We start from the raw sequence: 13,730 nt of genomic DNA, 5'->3' as shown, positions 1-13,730 counted from the left end.
TTTTATTACCAACTGTTCATAAACTGAGTAAGCACATCTAGACACTATTTACCCCAGGTTGGCATTAGTCTGACAGGCTGAGTAAATAAAAATTTAGGCAAATTTCCTGTGACTCAGTCTGCACACAGAGGTAGCTCCCAAATACTGCCTAGTTTTAAAAAAAATACATATTTTTTAAGATACTAGTTAAGCAGGCCACAATATCGTCCTGAATATGCAAAGATATGCCTGTAGTTTGTAGTAAATGAACAGTCTCACTAATCTGCATCAATTTACTCACGTGAGTAAATGTTCTGCTATGGGAGGATCTTTTCAGGATCAGAGTTGAAACAGTGCTCCAATCTTGCAAACAATTATACATGTTCTTAACTTTAATTCATATCAGTGATTCTCATGACTTGATTGTTTAGCCTTAGCACCTGATTTCCCCCAAGACCTCTATGAACAGCAGAGATGATAGATAACAAAGCAGTGTCTTTGTTTCTCTTCTGCAACTTATCTTTATGGACCTGAGCCCCATTGTTCTAGGTACTGCAAAACGCAGAACAAAAAGGCACTCTGCAAAGAACTTACTGTCTAAATGTAACACAACAGATGGATACAAAAAGAAAGGGAATACAAGGAAGCAAAATTGATGGGTATGATAAACAGTGGTCTTAGCTCACCTGAAGTCACTTCCCTGTCAAGCTTTCTGTAGGCAGCATGGTAAAAGAGAGTTTTAAAGAGGGATTTGAGGAAAGCAATGATGTGTTCTGTGGAAATTCATGGGAGCTTCTTCCAAGCATGAGGGGCAGCATACCAGAAAGAGCTCAAAGAAACTAGTTTGAAAATTTAACAGGAGGTTATGGACACTGGCATGGGTCAGTCAAAGCTGGAACTTGACTTGTTTACTGTAAGTAGACAGGGTGGGTTGGGAGGAACTTTAAGCACAGTATGTTTTATAGTATTAAAAAATATCTTTAAGTAGATACGTTTACTAGCAGATTAGGTAAAAGCAATGAGATAGGTTAGTGCTCTTTGCAACAACATTCTTGATGAATACGGCAGTAATTGGGACATGGAAAGAGGTCCAAGTTAAAAATGATACACAGTTGTGGGTCCAGAGTAGGGTTTAAAAAAAAAAAAAAAGGAAAAGAGAGAGAACGGAACTAGCGAAAGGCCTTGTGGAAATCCCTTAGAAAACTGTCAAAAGGGTAAAAAGATCTTCTAAAGCACAACTAAACCAGGAGAATTGAGAGGAGATGAAATCATGAATGTTAGAAAGTAAGTTTTCAAGACGAACATAATGGTCAGTTACATTGAAGGCAAGTGAAATGTCAAGGAAAATGTCAAAGATGAGATATAAACCTGAGTTTTCTCTAGGAAAAGGTTATTAAAAACTGGTGAGTGGAATTTCTGTTCAGAACCCAGAGTGAAAAGGAACTAGGGTTGGAAAACCAGAAGGGAGCGTATTGCTAGACTGTCATAGGAAACAGCTGTAAATGAACTTGGAGATGAAAAGGTAAAAGAAGCCAGTTGTATGAGGAATGCTTCATTTCTTACAAGATGGATGAACTGAGCTGCAGTTGAATAAGGCTGCAGTTTGAATGAAGGCACAAGCAAGAATATGCACCTAAGGGATCAGATGGGTCTTCAACATGAAGTTGAAGTCAATGGATAGAGGTGTGAAAATTTGTATAAAGAACAGAATGAATCATGAACTAACTAAATTCAGCAATGAAGTCTTACAGAGATTAGTTAGACAGTTAATGACATAAAATGGTGGCAGACCAAGGAGGGGGGAAAAAAAGAAAAGGATGCAGTACTATTAAAAAAGGAATTACGTTAGGAAGTAAGTGGAAGGAGGAATTAACTTGGCAGAAATAGGAAGCTAGAAATATTATATTCCCACCACAGTCTGATCTAAGGAGGAAAGTCCTTAATAAGGAAATATTGGATGAAGAGGTCTGAGCTTCTTTGAGAATGGGAGCTGGAGAAAGTGATACATGAAGAGAATATGAATGCTTATGATCTATTTAGGGATGAAACAGGCTTTCAGAGACAGTAATAGAAGAGGATTAAAAAGGAAGGAATGAGTTTAGTAATAGTGACTAAAAACAGGGAGAAAGCATGTCATAAAGACCAGGGAGAATCAAGAAGGTGGGGATAAAAGGAAGAAGCATATTGAGGCACACAAAGGGGCAGAAAAAGGACAGAATGAATGTGAGATCTGGACTTTAAGTGTTGAGGGGAGCATCAGAGGTGGGCAAATGAAGAGGAGCTCTGACAACCATAGAAGGGATAACATAACAAAAGTATCAAATGAAATAAATGCCTGGATGGGAGATGCAGATGGTACTCTGAGTCACTGGTGTTTTAATGTAAGAGAACACATGCAAGGACACATTGCCACACATATTTCCACCTTAAGATAACACAATTAATGGTCTCACATCAGTTAATTTGTCAAATTTCACATGAACATTTATGCAATTTCAACTGGGTTTTTTGCATCCCAAATTTAGTGCTTTTCTCCTTTAAAACATGAAATTCCTTTGTATGTGTGCACCAAATTTTGAAGCCACTGATCATGCTGAATACATCCATCTTGATGGGGAGATAGGTCCATTTTCATTAAGAAACTTGAAATACAACTCATTTTAATTAATACACATTATTTTGATTTTTCACACAAATTCATAATAGAAACGAAATCTCTTAAATTCTTACAGTTTCATCTTTGGCTGCAAGTATTAACTTGGTCATACTTTGATTTAAGGTATTAAAGAATCTGTTGTATCTTTTGCAAGAATTGACCAAACTACTTTACAGGGTTTTGTTTATATGATGAGTACACAACAAAGATGTTTAGGAGGTAATAACACTATGGTACCTGGTGTGGAGAGGAGAATCTCTTTTCGTACGTCAGTCTATTCCCCTCAATGGAAAATCGGAAACCTTTCCTTTTGATGCTGTCCTCTGATTCAGATTTGTGAAATTCTTCCCCATCCTTCTCCTCGCCTTCAGACTGTTCTTTTTGCTTCTTTTTCTTTCTTCTATTCCTCCTCTCTTTAGCACTCTTTGAGCTCAGTTTTGATGCCTCAGAAGAACTTTCGGAGAATCCACCTATTCCACCTACTCCACTATAATCTCTTGAGTCAGCTGCTGCAGCTGCTGCTGCTGCCTATACGTACAAGCACATATGCAATTTACAACATTTATACGAACACACACAGCTCACTATTTTAAATTTATTGCCATTCTTAAAAAAAATAATGATTTTGAAATAAAAGCAATGATCCCACTTCACTGAACCCAGCCTATCATAAGAAGTATAATTTGTGAAATACCACAGCAACCATAACTTGCCACTGCTCCTTAAACCAAGAGTTAGAGCAGCCCAAGGGAAAACTGTGCTGTTAGAGAACCAAATTAATGAGCATCTGTTTTAGATGGGAGCAATGTGTTGCAATTAATTTTTCACCTGAAATGCTATATAAAAGTAAGGAATCAAGGCTCTAACAACAGGAAATATCCCTGTTTACAGGAAGTGACACTTTCTTACACTATTTTGCCGGACTTTGAATTCTCTTTAGTCTATTAAAGATCTGGTGTAACGTTGTTTTGCAAATCATAATCAGAGATGTGAGTTAAACTGCAGGCTACAGAGACCTATTGCTGTTTGAAGTTTCAAACATTTGTGGAGCATTTGATTAACATTTACATCCGTGGTTAAAAAATTCCAAACAACAGATACGAAATAACCAATCAAACAAAACCCCCCTATTGCTGACTTGAGTTATGTGCTTACATGGAAGACATAGTTCAACTTCCAATCTCTGTGGCCACATGCCAAGCAGACATTATCAACTATCCTATTAAAGATTTCAGAGTTTTCAAAACATGAAAAGGAATTTCAAAGCAGTATGTAATCATGATGTCTGTACCACAGAAGCATTTTCTCCAGTTTCTCCACTTTTTCTAGTTTTCTTTAAAACTGGAACGCTATGGCTTTCTGCTATGAGAGCTGGGGAAGGAGTAGAAAAAGCCAAATTTTGCTGAAGCAAAATATTTCTCCTACAGCACTTACAACAGTTTTACTTCTGTTACTTAAATAAGCAGAATTCCTGGGATTTTTTTCCCCACATCTCCATTTCACAGAATCACAGAATGGTTGAGGTTGGAAAGGAACCTCTGGAGGACATTGTGTCCAACTCCCCAGCACAGACAGGGTCACCTAAAGCAGCTTGCCCAGGACCATGTCCAGTCAGCTTTTGATTATCTCCAAGGATGGTGATTTCACAAGCACTCTGGGCAACTTGTTCAAGTGCTCAGTAAAAAAGCTAATTTCCATCTCTAATTTGAAAATCCAGTATTTTAGCTTATCAATTATAATTTCTGTCACAAATTAACAGGTTCGCTCAAGCCAGCAGAAACAGTGCGATGGAAAACATTAAAGATTGTTTGCAGAAGGAAGGAATTTATAAGATTGAAAGTAATATATTGTTAGGAGTAGGGGAGTAAAAGTATTCTCATATGTGGACATAAGCATCCAATCACAGTCATGAATGGAAGAAAGAATTTTATGTTACAGGGATACCTGAGCTTCTTCCTGTTGCTTTTTCAGTTGTTCCAGCATTTGCTGAAATTCTGCTTCTTTCTGTTCCGCTTCTTCCATGGTTGCTTGATTCTGTTCTTCATAGGCCATGGCAACCACAGCCAGGATCAAGTTAATCAGGTAGAAAGAACCCAGGAAAATCACCAAAACAAAAAATATCATGTATGTTTTCCCGGCAGCACGCAGTGTCTGGAGAAAAAGAGATAATACACATTTTTAGCAGACTTTTAGATACTGTGGCATAATATGGTAACATCTGTGTTATAATCTAGAAATACATTATAAAATTGCTTTGTATTAGCACAATATTATTTAGTTACTTTTTCCATATACAAATAGTATTATATCCTGGCTACATGTGCAAAAATCCAAGTTTTGTGTCTACTAAGGTCAAGGTAAATAAGATTCTGCAGCTTTGATACTTCAGAACATCTACCACTGAGAATCTGTAGTAGCAGTTGCTGCCCCCACTATCAGTCTATATTATAGCCTTTAAATCTAACAGTAGTGGGGCCACTAACCAGCATCTTACCTTCTGGTCTCATCAGTCCCAAACTACAATGCCACAAAGACAGTGCAGTATACAAAATGTCACACTGCACAATGTCACTGTCCTTCAGGTTAAGGATATGTGTAGTTCAGGGACAAGATGTAACCTTTTCAAAGACAACGTATTTGTACTAGACTGCAAATGAATTTAACTAGCATCTATTTACAGCATGTTTGGGTAAGAAGCTTTAACAACTTAAGGTCATTTACTCATTTGTGAAAAGAAACAATAATGCTTAACCACCCTCATAAAATAACAGCAATTTCTTATTATATATTTGAGTAGCACATGGGAACCTAAATCATGAACAAGGGCTCTACTGTTTTAGACAGCTTACATATATGAAATAAAAGATGATTTCTGTCCCAAAGGCCTTAGGGACACGTGAATGAAAATAACTGTGCAAGTACTATGTAGTAATGGTATTGGTGATGGTGCTGTTTATTTTAGTAAGTCCTCACCAGCTGGTAAAGATTCTCCCAAAAGTCCTGAGTCATCAATCGAAACAGTGACAAGAATGCCCAACTGAATGTATCAAAACTTGTGTAGCCATAGTTGGGGTTTCTACCAGCTTTCACACATATATATCCTTCTGGACATTGACTACAAAAGAAGAGGAAATGCTATTTTTAACAACTACTCTAAATTACGATATGCTATAGTAAATCACAAAATTGTTCAGGTGTACCAGTTGCTAATGAAATTATGAACAAGTAAAGTTTTATTCTACATACCTAAGATAAAAATATATATCTTATTGGTTTTCAATTTTTAATTTCATTTCCTAATGATATTTCAATGCTTTAATAATACAACTAATAGTAATCTACCCTTCCCCACAATTTGTCATATCAACACATCTCCACCAGGACAAAAGAAGAATGTCAACTAGCATGGCTGATGATAAGCAGTTGTCAGCAAGCTGGCAGCAACATTTATGCATATAGCATTCATGTAGTTACCTTTACAAAATTAGCCTAAGATGTTGACGAAAGTGCCTGTGTAAACTCAAATCACATAGATGGTTATATTTAGGTATAGTTTCAATTGCAAAACATCAGTAATTTGCAACTCTATGGTACAGTTGATACTAAAGTTGACCACCTGAGCTGTTCTAAGTAGCTAATTATTTTTTCTTGATGCATAATGAAAAATTATGACTGTTTTCTTACCCTGCATCTGAGCTATTGCCACACAGCAGAGCATCATTTTGTCCTTCCAAGAAGTAGAAATGACCTGTTTTTAAAAAATATAAATTAAAAAGGTGATGAGAAAGACACCATTTATACCTAGTGGAAATTGAGCAATGACATAGACTTTTACACCTTAAGGAAATAAGCAGAGCTAACAAACAGTTTAACTGCAATATATAATGATTAGGAATGAAAAAAGCATGGAAAGTACTGTTTTGACAGGAAAATTACTTTCTATAGAGTCTTGAAGTTGGCCTTTCTTTACAAAACAGAAAGGTAGTTGTACAGCTAATTCTCAGTAACCTATCCAAATGAGTAAGATACAATGGGTGGAATACCAAATTGTGTATGTCAGCAAATGAGTGAACAAATACCAGGAAAATGAGACAAAGGATGAGGGTGATTCCCTGCCTTTGTTCATGCATTCTGATATATACCATTTAGTGTTATTCATTTATAAATATTCATTACATACTATTTTCTCCAAATTTTACTTCAAAAAGTACTGAAATTTTTGCAGTATGAAAGCATAACATAACATGCACAAGAAATTGCTAACTGGATCTTAACTTAAGCAGCTGAAGGAGAAACCAAGCTTTCATTGTACATTACAAAAAATTACTACACAAAATTCTATAGCAGAGGAATGTACTTGAAGTATCCATATGTATTTTGTTAATAGGCTAACTATTAAAATGAGGTAAAATATAATTTAAAGAGATAGAAGTCTTAAAAGCACCCTGGCACATTCTTTTCTTTTCTTTGTTCTGCTTTGAGGCAGAAAGGGAAAACCAATTTGCCATCAACTCCTAGTTTGGGATTCTTATGGCAAAATGGGAATCTCTAGTGGAGATTTTTGGGTCAGGTGGCATATTAAGCTAAAGTTGCCAAAATTAGGTATGTTCTGGCTGTTCTCAGGAAGCAGATGGTTCCTTGAGATTCACTGCCAGCTGGCATGGACTAGCTTAGCTGGCATGAACGGAGGGCTAATGCTAAAGAGACAAGCAGGGAATTGCAACCAGTTCCTATTGACTGCTTCTACTCTGTCACCACCAGTATACGATAGAGACAGCACAAAATCTGTTTATTTTAAAGAGAGAGAGATGATGTGCATAACTTATGCATCTGCAATCTATTCTCAGATATCAGATAAGAAAACAGTGGATTATCAGACATTCCAGTGCTCATACAGTCATGCCCTGTGAGAGATCTGACTCCTACTTACAAAGCTTAAAGATGCAGATAGGCACCAAACTGGATTTTCAAAATTGTTGGTGCACCTAATTCACATTCTTATGTCACACACCTCCTCCTCTGGTAAGCAGAGGATCCTGTTATACCGCCCAGTCAGCTCAACTCTCAGCCCACTATTTTGGAAAACATTTAAATAATAGATTTTTCAAAGATGATAATGATAAAGGACTAAAAATAGTCAATATGACTTTATAAAAAATATGTCATATATAAAACTATTCCTGTCTCCTGCCAACTTAATAACAGGACAACAGTCACAGGTACAAGTCCTACATGACACTTTCATACATAAATAAAGGAGATCAGTTCTGGCTGGAATCATCACAAAATAGTTGAAAAAAGATTCTCAGAGAGCAGTCACCAGTGGCCCAATGTCAATTCCTAAGGGCATCTTTCTGAAGATCCTCCAGGGATCTGTGCTATACATGGTTTTCATAGCAAGCTTCATTACCAACTCAAGACATGAAATAATATAAAAAATGCATCAAGTATTCTGAAGACATCAAGCTAGGAAAGAAGATGATTGAAATTTAGAATGACCTTTACAAACTGACAAGCTGGTCCAAAAGCAATTGGATTTATTTCAACAGAGACAAGTGGAAAATGCTACAGTTGAGAAGGCAAAATCAAATACGTAAATGCAAAATAGATGGGATCTGGCCACAGCCACTGCTGTACCAAAAGATGCAGTGACTGTCACGAACTGCAGTTTGACTGTGAATCAACATTATGGTGCTGATATAAAAATGATGTAATTTTGAAATGTGTTAATAGGAATGCTGCATATATGGCATATTAGGTAATTACTTCTAATTTTTACCTTTATTAGAGGAGTAAGTACCAGATTTGAGCACCTCAATTGAATAAAAAAAACCAAAATACCACCAAAAACCATAACAACAACAACAACAAAAGAGAAACCAAAATCCCAGACTAATGGGAAAGAGTCCAAAAAGGCAAAAATATGTGAAAATAGGCACAGAAAATGCAAAACAGAAAATAGGATTGCTTAGTTTAGAAAAGACCAGAAATAAAGAAGATAACAGTTTTAAAATATCATAAAGACTAATATTAAGTAGTCAATGATTATCTTATTTCTAAGTCTACAGGAGTAGTATTAAATCTGAAATTAGGAACATTTAGGTCAGATATTTAGAAAAAATTTTCTATTTGTGTGATATAGTACCAGAAGCAGCTAAAGAGGAAGGGAATGGAATCTGTTCTTCAGATGTTTTTAAGAATAGGTTATCATCCAAATCTTCTCCAAGATGACATTTCTATGATACTACAAGCACGCTGAGACGATAAGTATATTAAAAGATCATAAGGCAATGAGGCTTGGATCCAAAAGCATTTAGCTGTTAAATTGAGATTTCCTAACTTTCAGTGATACAGTCATCAGTTACAACACTTATACAGACTTAATAACCCCCCTAATATTATGCCTAATTACAGTTAAAACCTTAAATACACTAAAATAAATAGGAGGGACTGAAGCTATTTACCATTATGAAAGACAGAATAGCAGTCTACTATAGATATGTTCAGAGTTCTATCTGAATTTTAAAACAATTTTTAACACAGTAGTGACATTAGCTACCTAAAATGGTGAAAATACTTTATTATGAGGTACAAGGGAGACCAAAATGCTAATTTCACAGATAAGAAACAAATTAAAAGATACATAATATGGAATCTAGCTCTTTCTTTGCTAGAATAAGAAGCATGGAATAAAATAGTACACTCACAATGGCATGTCTGTGCTGCGCAGCAAGGGAGCATGGTGCAGAGACACTCACCAAGTTCCAGAAGAAAAAACGCAGCTGCATTTAAATGCTATGGCAGGATTCATGAGCTAACTGACATTCAAATGTGGATTTATGATATTGGGCATTATCTTGCACTAATGTAGCTATACGATTTCAGATCCCGTATTAGGACTGTCACACTATTTCAGGAGGCTAGAAGCTAACACAGAAACTTCAGCTTTGGGCTGCAATCTGGATTTACTCTAAAAGTCATATTCTGTAAAAGGTAGAAAGATATTTTGGTACCCAGTACAATATTATGGGTATATTAAACTACATTATGACTGTTCTTTTATTTCCTATACAAAATAGGTGCTTTTATGTCTCTTGGCCAGATGACACCATTTTAAATGCAATGGAAAGATACTGATGCTTTTGTATCTGTTTAAAAAAATTCCAGAAAATCAATGCAGTAGATGATATAATTAACTCTTACTTCTGTCTTCGATGTACTCATCCCAGTTAAATGTTGTCATTGTTGTATTAATAAATGTACCATTTTCACCTATAGAGCTATTAAAGTAGGAAATAACAGTTGTTTCAAAAGTAGAATTGTCTGGAGGCCACTGCAGGCATTTATTCCTCAAGTTGCCCATGAACAGCTGCAGCCCTATTAGTGCAAATACACTCAGACAAAACACAGTCAGGATCATAACGTCCGAGAGCTTCTTCACAGACTGAATTAGGGCTCCCACAATAGTCTTCAAGCCTGCAAAGAGAAAAGATTTTTATTATGATGTTAAACAGATAGTAAACACACAAAAAAATAATGATTTTTTCCTGACAAGATAAAGATTTCATGCAAAATGACAACTAAATGAGTCTAATATTTGTGATACAATAATTTTCATGAAAAGCCTTATTACTTGTGAAGATGAATGAAAAGCTGTAAGTTTATGCTTATTTTATAGTGTACAGAAATAAAAGGTACATAATACCAAACACATTGTTTATGCCAAAACAAGTGATTTTATTATTCATGCTATATCTCAACCCTACATAGAAAAGCATCGTTTACTTTTGTTGATGCTTCTTGCCCAAACCTTTCTTATATGAACCTTTTAAAAAGTATTCTGCATTAGTAAACCCATTATAAAGACATTATAAGTGCACATTTGAATGATATCATAATAATCTTCTTACAATATAAGAGGGGTGATGGTTTGGAGAAGAAAGACATCTTTAAAACAATACCCCATGCATGGCCCATGCTATCCTTTAATTTTTTATACATGACTTAAAACTGAATTAAGTTGTTACATCAAGTGCCTGCAATAAATGACAAAATTTGCATCAGTATGAAAGCTTAAAATTAACTTATATTTAAAACATGTAAAGGAAAGCTTGATGTCATAAGATGCAAATCACATAGGCTGTTTACTGCAAATATCTCATGCAAGAATTTGTTAAACTCAAAGGCTGATTTTTTTGAAAAGAAAATACAAGTAATATAACAAAAGCAAGAATCAGTTTAAATAAAATGGCATGTCTTGATTCCTGCTTTTTTATTTTGTTAACAATGTGTAGCAAACAAGGCTTATGCTTTAAAAACGTGAGTACAGCCTTTGTAGAACAAAAGTCAGCCTCAGTGTTTAACCTAGCTCTCACCTGGAATGACTGATATTGTTTTCAAAGCTCGGAGAACTCTGAATGTTCTCAACGCTGAGACATTGCCCAGGTCCACAAACTCTGTCACATATCTGTAATAGGGGAGTTCACACACAAACACAATGACAGCACACAAATAACAATCGGAGTTATGAGGGGCCTAACACCTTACACCAACTACTTCTTACCTGGGATTACAGAAATAGTTTTCAAAGCTCTCAATACTCTGAAAGTTCGAAGAGCTGAAACATTGCCTAGGTTTACAAATTCTGTTACATACCTGTAGGATTAAATCACAGTTACTCAGAATTGAGGCAGAGCTTATACTAATTATGTGGGTCTTTGATCAAGACCTCTTCACCGTTCACTGTATTTTGCCTGTGTTATAAATATGCTTCTGACCATAAAATTAAATCAAGTTTTATAAAAATAAACCACATTGACTTGATGTTTGAAACCTAATTTGGTCATCTTATAGCAGGAAGTCAAAAGGATTCCTTTAATTCTGGTATGCAGAAAGGAGACAGGATATGAACAGTTCAGGCTGCTGGCATTCACAATCCTAATGGGCTGGCACACCATGCTGGCCTCTGCAGCACATGCTTAGTTAGAAATACTAAAATGTGTAAAAGAGGTAGAGGAAACATATTGAAACCGCAGGAAGTCCAGGCTCCAAATGTTCTGGCTGACAAAATATGAGGCAATTTTTAGTCACTAATTTCATGCTATCAGAAAGACTTTTTAATAAAAAAAAGTAGATGACTTACGCAAATGTAATGACAGTGAAATCTAGCCAATTCCATGGGTCTCGAAGAAATGTAAAATCTTCTAAACAGAAGCCCCTTGCAAGAATTTTAATAAGTGATTCAAAGGTATAAATTCCAGTGAATGTGTATCTGAGGAAAATATGCAAGACAGAGTTTATAGAAACACACACGTTATGTTTACACATTATGCTCTGTAGCTGCGTTATTCTCATTTTCTTCTCTTTATGTGGCATAAGAATTTAATGGAAGGTACAACCAACTTTAAACATCTGCAGAACTTATACCATAAGGAAGGAGGAATCAAATTATGATTAAAAGACTAAATGACAACCCATAGCTTAAGTTCAAATTCTATACTCTATACCAATGAGACAGTTGCAAATTTCCTGGTTACTTCATTGGTGCCTGTTTATGTCCAATATGAATCCATGTTATAACAAAACACACAGATGGGTTATTTTAGGATTTCAGAAGTTGCTTCCAGATTAAGAATTTCTTTCTTCAGTGTTATTTTTATGCTGAGATGTTGCTTGGTACCATGAGCTGGCAATGTGCCAACCCTCATCAGTCCTCATTGACTTTGTGACAGAGTATGTGTATTCTGTACTTCACCTTCAGCAAGACAGGCATAGTACTGGAATGAAACAAGTGTTTTCAGATGCAAAATCCTGTGCAAGAACAACTAAAAATATTCACAAATGCCAATAAAATCCAGCTACTCATTTTGACTGAAAAATGTGGTTGAAATGGAAAAAGTAAAAATATTTAATTCTGGCTGAGTAATTTCAACTTTCTATCTCCAAATGATGTAATCTTGAAATTTAGTTTCATTCATATCTTTAATGGAAAAGAATTCAAATTAAACGGCTTAAAAGGTTTGAACTAGTTTTCAGACTTGAGTCAACCCAAAACCCATTTTCCAAAGTGAATTTTTTCAGTTCAATTACTAAAAAATTTCTTTCTTGCACTTTACTCAACAGATGAGGACTTCTGTTGTATATCTAAATGACACAATATAATGAGATGAAGAAATATTCAAGCTAGATATCTTTATTCATAAATATTTACTGTAGGCTGGACATCCTGAATACATATACGTTCATACTGAACTCAAAATGAGAATGCCTCCATTGACTATAACAGAGCTATGATTTCATTTGGATTACTGAAGATTAAACAGGTACGTATCATCCAAAGCAGGTAGGAATGAAGAAGAAGCAGAAGCATAAAATGCTACTGCAAAAATGAAGCATCATGAAGAGCAGTGTTTCACACTGTGGTCTATAGCCTTGGAAATATCACGAAATATGCAGCAATTGTTTATGAGCACCAAGTAGTTGACATCATATTGGACCTTTACCTATGGGAAGATTAGCCAACCACTTAAGCACTTATTTAATAGCTTATTTTGCATACAAGCTTTCCATTGTTAGACTGTCTTTGGTAAAAGCTGCACTATGGTGAACACAGCCATCCATTAGGCGATCCCTTTATCTCTAACAGTTATTGCAATAGAGATGGAAGACTGTATTTCCCTGTGTTCTTGTACAAACATAACATAGAACACAGTGGAAAATATTTGTAATCCGCTTTTTTGCAGTCATAAGACTAGCTTTTCTTCTTACATTCCCCATCAAATACTGCAAACAAAGGATGGACATTGAACAACTGGTAATGAGGAAAATGTTGTAAAATACATGTATTTAATATTACACAGAAGAAACTAGCATCAGAATACAGCTGTTGAAAGGATATGCCAACGAGGCAGCTGCTGTCAGTGGATGCCATCCTAATATAAAATAATATACAGCAGTTTATTTCAAATTACTGAATATTATTCAAAGAAAATCCATTTAACTTACTCTACATTCTTTGTCCAGTCTGGAGGGTTACTCATGGTCATAAACACACAGTTGGTCAAAATAGTGCACATGATAAGCATGCTGAATAATG

General features: G+C 35.5%; 1 protein-coding gene across 5 annotated transcripts in view; it reads right to left on the bottom strand.

Moving 5' to 3' along the window:
* LOC129208106 (sodium channel protein type 2 subunit alpha) overlaps positions 1-13,730 on the bottom strand; it is a 78,930-nt gene that overhangs the window by 37,685 nt on the left and 27,515 nt on the right. For 3 of the 5 annotated variants that reach the window (XM_054830301.1, XM_054830304.1, XM_054830305.1), the window contains 8 exons: positions 13,640-13,730; positions 11,778-11,906; positions 11,011-11,102; positions 9,839-10,111; positions 6,320-6,383; positions 5,609-5,750; positions 4,580-4,786; positions 2,873-3,163 (listed from right to left, as the gene is read on the bottom strand). In XM_054830301.1, coding sequence (XP_054686276.1) covers positions 2,873-3,163; positions 4,580-4,786; positions 5,609-5,750; positions 6,320-6,383; positions 9,839-10,111; positions 11,011-11,102; positions 11,778-11,906; positions 13,640-13,730 — 1,289 coding nt within the window. Of the gene's footprint in view, positions 1-2,872; positions 3,164-4,579; positions 4,787-5,608; positions 5,751-6,319; positions 6,384-9,838; positions 10,112-11,010; positions 11,103-11,198; positions 11,291-11,777; positions 11,907-13,639 lie in introns of all 5 variants that reach the window. The other 2 variants (XM_054830303.1, XM_054830306.1) reach the window with 1 other exon arrangement.

This window comes from Grus americana, chromosome 6, assembly GCF_028858705.1.
Source record: "Grus americana isolate bGruAme1 chromosome 6, bGruAme1.mat, whole genome shotgun sequence".
Taxonomy (NCBI): domain Eukaryota; kingdom Metazoa; phylum Chordata; class Aves; order Gruiformes; family Gruidae; genus Grus; species Grus americana.
The sequence above is the reverse complement of the archived record's forward strand: the minus strand, read 5'-3'. Positions and strand labels throughout refer to the sequence as shown.